Raw genomic sequence first — 13,369 nt, forward strand, 5'->3', positions numbered from 1 at the left:
ACAGGATAGGAGAAAGCCAACCGTTCTGAGAACGAACCTTATCTGTTTAGGATAAAATACGCCCCGGGCGGGAATCGAACCCACGACCTAACGCTTATAAAGCAGACGCGCTACCCTCCAAGCTAACTAAGCTTGCGGATGATAAAGTTTGATACTATGTCAGTAGTCAGTACATTATAATAACAGCTAACAACTAGTAACATTTCTGTTTACGTAACCACTACTACACCTTAAAATCCCATACATGTGAACTTGTTATTGTGACCTACTTTTACCTTGTTCATTCTCGTTTTGTTTATATTAGTAATATACGGCCCTCCCTTCTCATCCTCCCATGTGGTCTAGTGGCTAGGATATCTGGCTTTCACCCAGAAGGCCCGGGTTCGATTCCCGGCATGGGAAAATTTTTTAGCACTTTCACTAAATTTCAAGCAGTGCATATTGCATACGCGACTAATTTGAAGGGGCAAATTGTAGGTTTCTGGAAGAAAATTTTTTTTTTGTTTGTTTGTGATTTTTCAGGAATGGCTTACAAATGGAAACTGCTCTGACTTTGAGGACTTTGAGGAGTCCCAGGAATATGGAGACTTCTGCTCAAACGTTCTAGAAGAACAGGACAGGGATAGCAGTGAAGAAGAGTTAGATAGAATAGCAGTGAGATGTCATGTTCAGAATGGATCACCACCTCCCTCTGTAGTTCCTGTACCCCAACCAAATTTAGTGTTCTGTCACCCTTTTCATTTTGTTTGTTTATTTTTTTGTTTTTCTGAGTTACCTATTTTTATCTTGAAATTTTCATTTTTGTCTCCAAACAAAAATAAGTGTTTGGTACCAACCCTTTCTACAAGACAGGGTTATAAGGTGTGTAGAATCCGTCGAGAAACCGGATATAATCGCGGTATAAGATGGGTCTCGTATCGCGATTCTACCCCAAGGTTAGACCGAGTTACTACACCATCTAATCCTGTTTGTTTGTACCATAATATTAGGTGTCTATCTACCATACTGTAATTATTACTACTTTAGGTAGGTACTTGATCATATTCCTATTTACTGTTGGGAATTTATTTTGGTAGCTTTATTCAACGAGGTAGGTACCTATTAACCGAGGTGACGTTAAACAAGACTTGCCTCAAATATTTTAATAACAGAAATACCTGTCTTGACAGTCTAAATTTTGATGTTGTTTTTTTATTTGTTTTATTTTATTTTCTCCCTTAAGTAAGACCCTTTTTATATTTTTTGTTTATTATATTTTCGTCACTCAGTGCACATTTTGTTTCAATTATGTATTATATCTACCTTTTTTCCCCTAGTCCTAAATTTAAAGTCCGTTTAAGGCAGATCTCTGGAAAAATGATGAACGAAGCCGTGTTTTTATTTCTCTTGGAATGTAAAGTGTCAAATCTATGCAATAGTAATGACAATCAATTAAGTTCGCGATTTATATAAAAGACACGTTTGCACAGAAAGGTTATTTTTATGTTAATTTTACCACTTTTACAGCTTTTTTTTAGATAGGGAACATTAATTAGAAAGTATTTAATATAAAATATTTGATTGTTGTTTGGTTTTATAGTATATTTTATATATGATATGTATTTTTCTATTCTATTCTTTTCATCACGTACAATTGAACAAGGCGGGGGGTGCAGAACACTGGATTTCCTTCGTCGCGTCGTACAGTTATTTTCGTCGCCTGCGGGAATCGATCCCGGGTGTGTCTGTCCCCCACCCTTAAGTATTTCTCTAACTCCGCGCTAGTCTAACGTAACTTATTAAATTACCTAACATATTGATCTTTATCTTACATTGCCTTATCAGTCCAAAGATTATTGACTCCATTTTATTTTTTATCATTATACCTATTGTAAAATCTAAACAAGCTTTTTATTCGGTTAGTTTTGTCTGTACGTCTTTAATTTTATTTTTTGGTTTGATAAGCTTCTCATTTTGTTTTTCTACCATGTCAACAATTTGATATTCGTTTTTTTACTTCCGAATTCTACTCCTTCAGTATTTTGTGTATTTCCTTGAAACATTGCGTTGTTTACCTATGTTGAATTTTCCCCCTTATTCATTTTATTATGCAATGTAAGACCCTTTTTTACCATTATAGGTTGTTCTTGTTCTTTTTTCTTTTTTTTTACCAAGTTTTCTTGATGTGTACCTACTCTGTTACCGCTGTTGTACCATACCAAATTCATTTTTTAATGGTTTTTTTGCACCAGACGCAGACGGAATAATTTTTGACAGTGACTATTTTAAATTAAAAGAACTGCAGATAAATATTAATCATATGCTTGTGTTGTTATTTCAATTTCTCCATCTAGTAAATACCTGTAGGAAACTGCTAAGGTATTAGGTATTACCGTCCCGAACGCGAAGAGAAAAGGAAGACAGGATAGGAGAAAGCTAGCCGTTCCGAGAACGAATCTTATCTGTTTAGGATAAAATGCGCCCCGGGCGGGAAACAAACCCTCGACCTAGCGCTTACAAGGCAGACGTGCTACTCTCCAAGTCTCCAAGCTAATGGACTGGCAAGAAAAAACAAAAAAACTCATTTTAAGCGATGCGACGTTCAGCGTGACAGATATCTAGTAGGATGATGTCTGTACGAGTGAAATGTTGACTATGAATAGGGAGAACAATGAGCTGAAGTCAATCTGGTGTTTAACCTACAGCAAACTAGCATAGGAGCTTTCGTCTTGATTTTCAAAGGGAAAAAGTTATTAGGTAGAGAAACTTTAAGAAAGAATGAAAAAAGATGACACAAGATCTATTTTAAAAAAAATTACAGACATCAATATTTATTTCAATAAATAATCTTACAACAAATAAAATAAACATAACAAATTATTTGAGTTTTGATTCAAAGCTGTTTCCTGGAGGTCCTGGGACCACGCAGTCTTAAGGTGATGTCGACTCAACAGCCCACACTGCCTCGACAACAAAGATCCACCTCGTCGATCGACGGATGTAACGTTTACCCGGCGCGGCGGTAAGATATACAACTTACCTTGAAGAATCCAGCGGGTCCCAATTTGGCAGTATAGGTGACCAGGGCCCACATACTGTTGAACTGGCCCGGGGTCGCATTCATGGCCCGCGTTTTGAGAACATCCAGTGGTTGTGTCATGGTGGTTGCTATTGCGCCTGCTGTGAGTGAGGATAGGAAGTGAGTGGTGGCATTATCCTCAAAGTAAGGAGTACTCAGGAGACCTAGCTTCACCTGGGAAATTAGGTAGAAAAACTTTAAGAAAGAATGAAAAAAGATGACACAAGATCTATTTAAAAAATTACAGACATCAATATTTATTTCAATAAATAATCTTACAACAAATAAAATAAACATAACAAATTATTTGAGTTTTGATTCAAAATTAACGCGTCTATCAATAAGTAGACCTATTACATAAAACTTTTTGACATGGACTATGGAATTTTATTGTTAAGGCTGAATATTTAGGAAGCTCAAAAAAACGAAATCCTAAAGAATATTTTATAACCAGATCTACAGTCTCACGTTAGTAAATTTTTTGGACAATTTTAGGTTACAATCTCATCTAGAAATTCATATTGGATCAGTTTGTTAGTTTAGAAATCCGATTTGGCTTAATACTTGCAAGTTTTTGCTTAAAACCACCCAAAAATTTTGAGTAACATCATCATGAGACTGTAGACATCATGAGACTTTCTTTTGAAGAAATGTTCAACAGTTTAGGTAACAAATATTTTGATCTATTGCAACGGTATAAACAAAAAATCGTTTTAGCTGGCACGTAGAGAGAAAAATAAAACATTTTTTAAAGAGGTTTGACAGAGGGAACTGTAACTGGTAGGGTCTTATCGTCTCGAAATCGAAGAGAGAAGGAAGACAAGATAGGAGGAAAGCCAGCCGTTCCGAGAACGAACATTATCCCATCAGGATAAAATCCGCCCCGCACTATGGAATTTTATTGTTAAGGCTGAATATTTTAGGAAGCTCAAAAATCCTAAAGAATATTTTATGACCAGATCTACAGTCTCACGTTAGTAATTTTTTTGGACAATTTTAGGTTACAATAAATACATATCCTAAGTCGTTCTGTTTGGTCGACTATTCACAAAACCTCTCCACCAAGTTCTATCATTAAATTTTTGTTGGTTACAATCTCATCTAGAAATTCATATTGGATCAGTTTGTTAGTTTAGAAGTCCGATTTGGCTTAATACTTGCAAGTTTTCGCTCAAAACCACCCAAAAAATTTTGAGTAACATCATCATGAGACTGTAGTGTAGTGTAAATCCAGGGAATTATTTTCTTTTGAAGAAATGTTCAACAGTTTAGGTAACAAATATTTTGATCTATTGCAACGCTATAAACAAAAAATCGTTTAAGCTGGCACGTAGAGAGAAAAATAAAACATTTTTTCAAGAGATTTGACAGAGGGAACTGTAACTGCTAAGGTCTAATCGTCTCGAAATCGAAGAGAGAAGGAAGACAAGATAGGAGGAAAGCCAGCCGTTCCGAGAACGAACATTATCTCATCAGGATAAAATCCACCCCGGACGGGAATCGAACCCGCGGCCTAGCGCTTACAAGGCAGACGCGCCACCAACCAAGCTGACTAGGCTGGCTAAAATAAAACATCCTGCATATAATCTCTTGAATCCTTCTTCCTTGTAAACTCGGATCATTCCATCAATAGCATGCTTGTAACTGTTGAAACAACACATAATGATGTAAGTTGTAGGCAGTAGTTTCCAATACAGAGATTTATTGAGCTGATTATGCTGATAATCTACTTATTTATGTTAAATTGTCCTCTCAAGGCTGAGTGCACCCTGAACTCCTAGCAAAGAGCAGAAAAAAATTCGACCCCGCCGGTAATCAAATCCGGGACCTTCGGTGTGCAAGCCTAGTGTGATACCCACTCGGGCACGGAGGTTGCTAAACGAATCAACCATTTGTGTGTGAACCGTATGTAACCATGTCGCTAGCTATTCCCGACCACACTCACTACTCAGTACTCAGGCTGTGGTTGAGATCAATGTGAGAAGACAGGTAGTCTGAAGGGTAAAACCTACGTGGTACAAGGACTATAACTATTGAAAAATACACCAAAAAAACCCCTGGAAAATAACACTATGCTCCTCGGAAACAATGTGCAATTACTTCCTCCGTTGTTCCGGTGGTAGCTTGACATCATTCTGCATGCGTACATTGACCATATCAGCCGGGGTTCCCACTAGACCACCAGTGGTTTTATTACCGAGTAGGTAACACAGGATTTATTAAAATAAAATTTTACTGTGCAGCCCTCAACTTTCATGCCAGTTCTCAATTTCTAGAAATTTTCACCCCGAAAGTTCTGGTTTTCCTTTGGTTTTCTCACTTTTTCCTTCGACAAAATTTGGTTTTCCCTTGTGTTAGTCTTTTTGAAAGTCCTCCTTTAATGCACAACTTGGTCATATTCGCTATTATTTCCCCTCTTCCCCTGCGGCCCTCAAAAGCAGCCCCTACAGCCTACAGTAATCAAAAATGAGGGGAAAACCATAGAAACTAAATTTCCCCTACCTCCAATTTGCAGAACCCCTCTCTCCTTTCTCTACAGACGAGACGTATCCTTGACCTTCCTCCCCTCCCCTCTCCTCCCCGAAGCCATTTCATTATCACCATTCCTCGACCTTGGACTTGATTTCATTTCCGGTGTTCCGGTTTGACCAGGAACAGCCAATTTGCAGAACCCCTCTCTCCTTTCTCCACAGACGAGACGTATCCTTGACCTTCCCTCCCCTCTCCTCTCCTCCCCGAAGCCATTTCATTATCACCATTCCTCGACCTTGGACTTGATTTCATTTCCGGTGTTCCGGTTTGACCAGGAACAGCCCCTCGCGATTCCAGTTCATTTCATGTGGTCCTCGAATTTTCTCAGTCTGATTTCAAAACTCACCCAGTCGGTTTTGTCACAATTTGAAAATTTGTTTTAAGAAATCTAGTGCAATTTTTATTATTTTATTTTATTTTCAATATAGGTTTTATTTATTTTCTTGGAAAAAAGTAATTATCATTAGCTAGTTACTAAATTTTCATTCTTTAAGCACACTTTCTCTTCATTTTTGAATAACTTGGGGACTACCTATTTTAATTCAAAATTAATCAAATAATTTAACTAAATCCATTTAAGTAAATATTCATTTTTAGTAGGTAATGTTTAACATTCTCCGTTAAACTCCCACATAATTATAAAATAAAATAATCCCTTTTATTTAAAAATCTCTTACCACATTTTCGAAATCATTTAATATTCTATTTTCACCTGTTGTGTTAAATTTTACCAGAAGCTGAAATTTTTCAAAATTGATTTCAAATGTGGGATAGCAGATTTTAAACGATTTTTTGATCGATCAATTTTCAAATAAAATTTCCTTTTCTTTTACCGATTGTTATTAAAAAATCAAAACCAATAGGTTCTTCAAAATTTAAAATTTTGAATTAAAATTGATAAAAATAAATAAAATAAATCTTTATTTAATTTATCAATTAATTTCACTATTTGATTCTTATTTTTCATTCTCTTCCCTTGATAACAATTTTATAATTTATTGATGCAATGTTTAATTGTGTTCTGTGATATTTGAATTGTGATTGTGCCTTTTTGGATTTTGGACTGAAATTGGAATTTCTAATCTGCAGAATCATTTTAATTTGGACTTAAAATAATAGGTAAGTACGACGCGACGTAGGATTCTTTTGATTTCATTATAGGTAGGTCTAGGTGGGTCTTTTTCAGGACTACAATCGGAACTTTATTTTGGTTTGGTTTGTTTATTGGTTTGGTACAAAATGGTACAATTATTGTAACATGGACAAAGCAAATTGCGATAGGTTGATCTTGAATTTTGAATTGAAATTAAGTCAATCGGGAATCGACAATCAAACCATTTTTTTAAAGAGGTTTGATGGTTCAAAATGGGGCAATTTGGGCGCCCTCTTTAACATGAAGGTAATTTTCGTTTTTAACGGGTATTTTTTTGGGGGCAATGTTCATGTCGGTCGGTAGGTTTCAAAAAAAAAAAAAAAAAAAAAAAAAAAAAAAAAACACCCCACGCTGAGGCCGAGAAGTGGATGAAAACCATGGACCAAGGCGAAGTTATAGTGCGACCCTCTAGCAAGGTAATACGCTTACTTCTATTTTAAGCCATGCCTACTTATATTCTAAGTCACGCCTACTTCTATTCTAAGCCACGCCTACTTATATTTCACAATATATCCTACGCTGAGGCCGAGAAGTGGATGAAAACCATGGACCAAGGCGAAGTTATAGTGCGACCCTCTAGCAAGGTAAGCCACGCCTACTTCTATTCTAAGCCACGCCTACTTATATTCTAAGCCACGCCTACTTATATTCTAAGCCACGCCTACTTATATTTCACAATATATCCTACGCTGAGGCTGAGAAGTGGATGAAAACCATGGACCAAGGCGAAGTTATAGTGCGTCCCTCTAGCAAGGTAAGCTACGCTTACTTCTATTTTAAGCCATGCCTACTTATATTCTAAGTCACGCCTACTTCTATTCTAAGCCACGCCTACTTATATTCTAAGCCACGCCTACTTATATTATAAGCCACGCCTACTTATTATTTGGAAACCCACCACTATCATGTCACGTGACTTAACGTGATAGTCATAGTAGTGTGGCTGTCCTGAACGAAATCACCTACAATATTATGGAAAAACTTTGAACTATCTTTCTGACTCCCCATAACTTCACGTGATATTACGTGATGCCCTTTGTTCTGGGTGGAAAATTTCATCAATTTTGTTTTCTTCAATGTGTTTCCTAGTTTATTTATTTATTATTATTATTTTTTTGTTTTATTATTTCATTTTCACCTTTCTGCCCAGGTTTTTAGTTTTTGTGTTTTAATATTTTAATTTTCTATTTTCACCTTCTTCCCTGTTCTTCCTGTCCTATTATTTTCATTTTCTTTTTGACCTTCCTCTTCAGGGTGCAGACCATCTGACCGTAACGTGGAAAGTGGCGGACGACCTCTATCAACACATAGACGTACGCGAGGAGGGCAAAGAGAATTCGTTCTCCCTGGGCCGATCCCTCTGGATTGGGACGGAAGAGTTTGAAGACCTGGACGAAATCATTGCCCGTCACGTGAGTCCCATGGCGGCCAACGTGAGAGAGCTGCTGTCTTTCCGGTGAGTTAAAATAAAAAATTAAGAGAACTGCTCCACTTTTTTAAAATTCGTCCGATTTTACCTTGAAAATTAAGGTTAATTTTCCGCCAAACGAACAACATCACCAATTTTCGATGGTCAGTTTTTAGTGACAGAACGCGTTTTGAGAGGTCTCTAGAGCTTAAATCTAAAATTTCAACCTCTGGTCCGTCTTTCTGTCTGAAAACAAAATATCTCGAGAACGGTAAGAGCTAGAGGGTTGGCGTTATTTTGACCGGTTTTTAGCTTAATTCAATAGGATAAGGAAAGTCGTGTGATGGTCACCAGATTTTTTAAAAATAAATGACTCCTTTATCTATCCTTTTCAATTTGGTTGCAGATATTATCGAGAGGAGTGCGGGGGTATGCGAGATAAAGCGGAGGAGGTACTTCGGCAAGAGAAACGAAATAACCCGAACAAAATCCATTACTTCGTGTCTTTATCTAAGGTAAGTAGATACATACCAATGGCAAATCGGTCAATCAATTTTTTTTCTTTTATGAATCAAGGTGTTCTTTTATTTGGATTGTAATATGTGTTTCCCATAATACGTCAAAATGTATAAGACCTTGTTTAGACTGCGGGGGTAAAGCTTGTTTAGACTGGGAGGTAAATTGACTTTTTCAGTCCTATCCAGCAGGATAAACAGAGGTATATTCCATTCTACATTAGTAGGTGTGATCTGTGTCGTATGCATGCCTATATCGTAGTATGTCCCCATCAGATGTCAATCAATACTTTCCATTTAGCGTGGTGCAGGATAGAGAACACTAGACAGTAGAAGTAATCCGAATGAAATATTGTCAGAGTACAAATTTTCTCTCGATGGGGGGATATATTTCAAGCCTAAAATGCCTCGGTGGTGTAGTTGTCAAGGCGGCTCGACTGGGTAAGCAGGGAGGGCGTGGGTTCAATCTTTATCCTCAATATAATTTGAGAATTCGACCACAATAATAGTAGTAGCCTACTGCTGGAGTAAAGGGACTTTTCAGTCCTATGCGAGCAGTATAAATAAGCACTATTATTATAAAATACCTTTCTTTTTTCAGAACTATCCAGGCAAATTCCTTCTCAGTTACCTCCCTGCTTCGCGGTCCCGTCACGAATTCATCTCGGTCACGCCCGAAGGCTTCCGGTTCCGGGGTCAGCAGTTCGATTCCGTCAATTCTCTGTTCCGCTGGTTTAAGGAACACTTCCGGGACCCTATACCCGGAGCGGGCGTGGCCGTCGGACCCGGTGGCCAAACCCCGTACGGGGGGGCACGGCAGACCCCGGGTGGCGGACATCTGCCGTATCATACGCCCGGGATGACCCCGCATCATAGAGGTGAGGCCTTTGTGAATTTATTTACAGTGTTAAAGCAGAAAGCTTTAACACAACTTTTGTTGATATTACAGCTGTAGTTGACCTGTTGTACCAAATAGAACGATTTAATATTGGTATGTGTGTAAGTGTCTTCTTCTGCAATCAATTTCCATATTTCAATAATCTTAAAAAAGAAAGAAAAAAAATGGAAAATAGACTGTGGTCTGCTATACATAGACTGTGGTCTGCTATACATAGACTGTGGTCTGTGTTGTAGCATGCCCATCCCGTAGTATGTCTCTCATCGGATGGGCGAGAAGAGACACAATACTTCCCATTCAGGTACTTAGGTCAACATGAGAACACCAGAAAGTAACCCGTTGAAATATTTGCAATCGAAAAACGAGTACAAATTTTTGTCGATGGTGGATTCGAACCCGACCTTCTGCATGCAAGCAAGCGCATTAACACTAGACCAACCGTGTCTGACTTGTAATTCTTCTCCATTTCAGGTTTGAGCCGAAGAAGGGGTTCTTCTGTCAAGTGCTGAATCATATTAGTATGATTTGTGGCGCTCACAACAACACTCAACACAAATATAATCTTACATAGAAAACGCAGGTTCTCGTTTCTCCACAATTTGCTCATGCACCCCCCTACGGGGGCCTACGGCTACCCCTACACCCCATTAGGCGAGGTGTTGGCTAAAGATTAATATTACATTCTCCCTCGCAGGTATGCCCACCCCGCTAGGCCACCACAGTTCCAACATTGGCGGCCCTGTGCTCATGCACCCCCCTACGGGGGCCTACGGCTACCCCTACACCCCATTAGGCTGTTCATATTAGTATGATTAATATTACATTCTCCCTCGCAGGTATGCCCACCCCGCTAGGCCACCACAGTTCCAACATGGGCGGCCCTGTGCTCATGCACCCCCCTACGGGTACCCCAACACCCCATTAGGCTGTTCATATTAGTATGATTAATATTACATTCTCCCTCGCAGGTATGCCCACCCCGCTAGGCCACCACAGTTCCAACATGGGCGGCCCTGTGCTCATGCACCCCCCTACGGGGGCCTACGGCTACCCCAACACCCCATTAGGCTGTTCATATTAGTATGATTAATATTACATTCTCCCTCGCAGGTATGCCCACCCCGCTAGGCCACCACTCCAATTTCAATGTAATTTGTGACGGATATGTACGGTGTACAATGATGGAATCTTTTCAAACGCTTTCTAAAGAAGTCAATAGAGCGCGTGGCATGTTTGGATTTTTTTCATGTCTCCAGTGTTGCCTTTTTTTTATCATCAATTGGTGATTCTCATGATTTTTTTTTATTATCTCAGAAAAAACATGTTTGGATTTTTTTCATGTCTCCAGTGTTGCCTTTTTTTTATCATCTGAGCGACGTAAATATACGTCGGTGGGAATTTCAAAAAGTTGTTTTTGTTGATTTTAGCGCTAAAAAAAAAAAAAAAAAAAAAAAAAACTGAGCGACGTAAATATACGTCGGTGGGAATTTCAAAAAGTTGTTTTGTTTACCTTGTGTTAATGTGATTTTAGCGCTAAAATAAAAAACAGAAATGAGCAAAAATATGGGTTAGGAAAGTCGGAATTCAAAAAAGTAAAAAGTTTTAGACTCAGAATTGACCATACTTTGATGACAAATTAAAAAAAAATTGGGTCATTTGGAATGGTTTAGTTGAAAAAAAATGGTCCCTTAAGGGGTTAATGTCGCCTACTCGCGCTCAGACTGTTTGCCAGACCGCAGACCGTCAGAATGTGTGATGTGTCGGAAAAAAGGTTCAGGCGTCTCAGGCTTTTTCGCCACACACGTTTCGATTGTCTGGCAGTCTAATGGTGGGTCCAGACTTGTGCAATGCAACATGCAATGTAACGTGCAATGCAATGAAATTCGTTAGTTTGGACGTGTTTGAGAAAGTTGCAGCAAAGTTTTTTGAACATTGCAGCAAACGTTTGTGGGTATCCGAGAGGTTGGGGGTTTTCTGGCGAATGTCTTTGATGTGCGTTGCTCTAGTTTGGAGTGTTTGGACGTGTTTGCAAAGCATCGTGCAATGCAATGCAAATGATGTACCTACTATAGGCCATTACTAGTTGAGTGTCGGTACAAAAATTCTCGGATACATGAAAAACGTTCGCATTCGTCAGATTTGATTTTACGTGCAACGTGCAATGCAAATGCTTTGCACGTTGCTTTGCACGTTGCACTGCACAAGTCTGGACCCACCATAACAGATATAGGTCGGTCTGAAGACTAACGTTGAAAAATCCGCCACACATTTTCCAGCGGTCCGACGAACCACGGTCTAAAAATACGCTGAATAAAAATATATTTAACGATGTTGCTTGCCTTTCTAATTTTGGCCTCTGGAACAACCATATTTTCGGCCCATTCAGGGGAAGGTCATCCAAAATCCGCCCCGTCACCCAATTAAAGAATTAACCCCAGCCAGCCTAGTTAGCTTAGTTGGTAGTGCGTCTGCCTTGTAAGCGCTAGGCCGCGGGTTCAATTCCCGCCCGGGGCGGATTTTATTGTTTAATAACCTTGTTCATCCGCTAATCATTATGGATCCGCTAATCATTATAAAATGTAGAACAAATAGCGAACACAAATCCCCCCGCACTATTTTCTCAATGATATTTGGTCCCGGGGGAAACCCCCCTTCGGCCCGTATCAATTACGATGACGTCACAAAGTCAAGGTCATAATATATGTTGAGGTCATTGACCTAGATTCCCCAGCGTAGCTCAGCGTTACACATAACTCATTCATTACGTCAAGGTCACGCGAGCCGGCGATTTAAATACATAAATACGGGCATAGATATACGGGTATAAAAAAATACTTGTACGATTATTGGCATGTTTGTGTACAATACGAGTATTATTAACACATAGGTACAGTATTATAACAAATGATTAGATTTTATTTATTTTTATTGTACATAGGTAAATACACAAAATAGGTAGGTACATGGAACAAAGTCAGATACAAAAAATAAAATAAAATAATGATAAACAAAATAGAAAACATAAAACTGTATAGATACTGTATGGAGCATATGCATTTGAATAAATTCTTTGAATAGAATTCAATAAAAGATCGATTCTTACGCGAAATATTGGGAAAAAGAGACTTTCGTAGTGACTTTCGTACACTAGTGACACAATCAAAGAACCCCTAAAAATCCTTGGATTTTCAAACAATAGAGCTTTTGCCCTTCGCTACAGAGGAATCTTTGAGTGTACTTTAAATTGGACTGTAGAAATAATGGATTTACCTACTTGGCCTACCTCAACAGTGTTATTTTTGTCTTATAGATCTTATAGACTACCTTATAGATCTTATAGACTCTTAATAGTCAGTTATAATGAGACTTCCGATCCTAGGCCAAGAGTCTAATGGGCGAAACAGAATCTGGGACTTATACCCATATTTATGAACAAAATGCTGGCTCTTAAGTTCGTGCTAAGCATAGTCTCAAGGTATTTGATTGGTCAATTTTGACTTGAGACTGATCTAAGAACGATCATTCTTGTTCATAAAATAATACGCTTAATCATTGAATAAGTAAGAAACAATCTGATTGGTTGATTTAAAACGTTGTATTAAAACTCAGACAATCATATAAATACCCATTACTTATGTAGATAATAGTTTGATCTCGGCCATTGATAAAGCATAGGACCAAAAATAAGTCTTATCATTTTCATTTTCATAGGTAATATACTATGGGGTTAACCCGTAGTATATTTCCGAGAAAGTTATGGCCTCTGGCTACCCCAGAAGTGAATGAAGAACTCTGTATGTTCGGA

The 13,369-nt window shown here is 38.4% G+C and overlaps 4 protein-coding genes and 1 non-coding gene across 5 annotated transcripts in view; 4 read left to right on the top strand and 1 right to left on the bottom strand.

Annotated features, from left to right (window-relative positions):
• LOC103508702 (zinc finger CCCH domain-containing protein 13-like) overlaps positions 1 to 2,914 on the top strand; it is a 50,995-nt gene extending 48,081 nt beyond the window's left edge. The window contains exons 17-18 of the mRNA XM_017443872.2: positions 523 to 654; positions 2,879 to 2,914. Of these exons, the coding sequence (XP_017299361.2) occupies positions 523 to 654; positions 2,879 to 2,914 (168 nt within the window). The remainder of the gene's footprint in view (positions 1 to 522; positions 655 to 2,878) is intronic.
• LOC103508705 overlaps positions 1 to 13,369 on the top strand; it is a 45,153-nt gene that overhangs the window by 3,965 nt on the left and 27,819 nt on the right. The window contains exon 2 of the mRNA XM_017443874.2: positions 6,680 to 6,709. The gene's annotated coding sequence lies outside the window, so the exon portion shown is untranslated. The remainder of the gene's footprint in view (positions 1 to 6,679; positions 6,710 to 13,369) is intronic.
• Positions 331 to 402, top strand: Trnae-uuc. Its single transcript has one exon. It is a non-coding gene; the product is annotated as a tRNA-Glu (tRNA).
• LOC103508703 (mitochondrial dicarboxylate carrier-like) lies at positions 2,987 to 5,250 on the bottom strand (the record flags this gene model as incomplete). The annotated part of the gene is made up of 3 exons (XM_008473273.1): positions 2,987 to 3,232; positions 4,639 to 4,702; positions 5,159 to 5,250. Coding segments are annotated over 3 exons (402 nt in total), but the record flags the coding sequence as incomplete, so codon positions are not given.
• Positions 7,187 to 10,397, top strand: LOC103508704 (transcription elongation factor SPT6-like). The gene is made up of 5 exons (XM_008473275.2): positions 7,187 to 7,327; positions 7,997 to 8,199; positions 8,558 to 8,666; positions 9,268 to 9,544; positions 10,259 to 10,397. The coding sequence occupies exons 1-5, from the start codon at positions 7,187 to 7,189 to the stop codon at positions 10,369 to 10,371; spliced, it is 843 nt and encodes a 280-aa protein (XP_008471497.1). The 3' UTR covers positions 10,372 to 10,397.

The sequence above is a fragment of the Diaphorina citri genome, unplaced genomic scaffold, assembly GCF_000475195.1.
Source record: "Diaphorina citri unplaced genomic scaffold, Diaci psyllid genome assembly version 1.1 scaffold425, whole genome shotgun sequence".
NCBI classification, from domain to species: Eukaryota; Metazoa; Arthropoda; class Insecta; order Hemiptera; family Psyllidae; genus Diaphorina; species Diaphorina citri.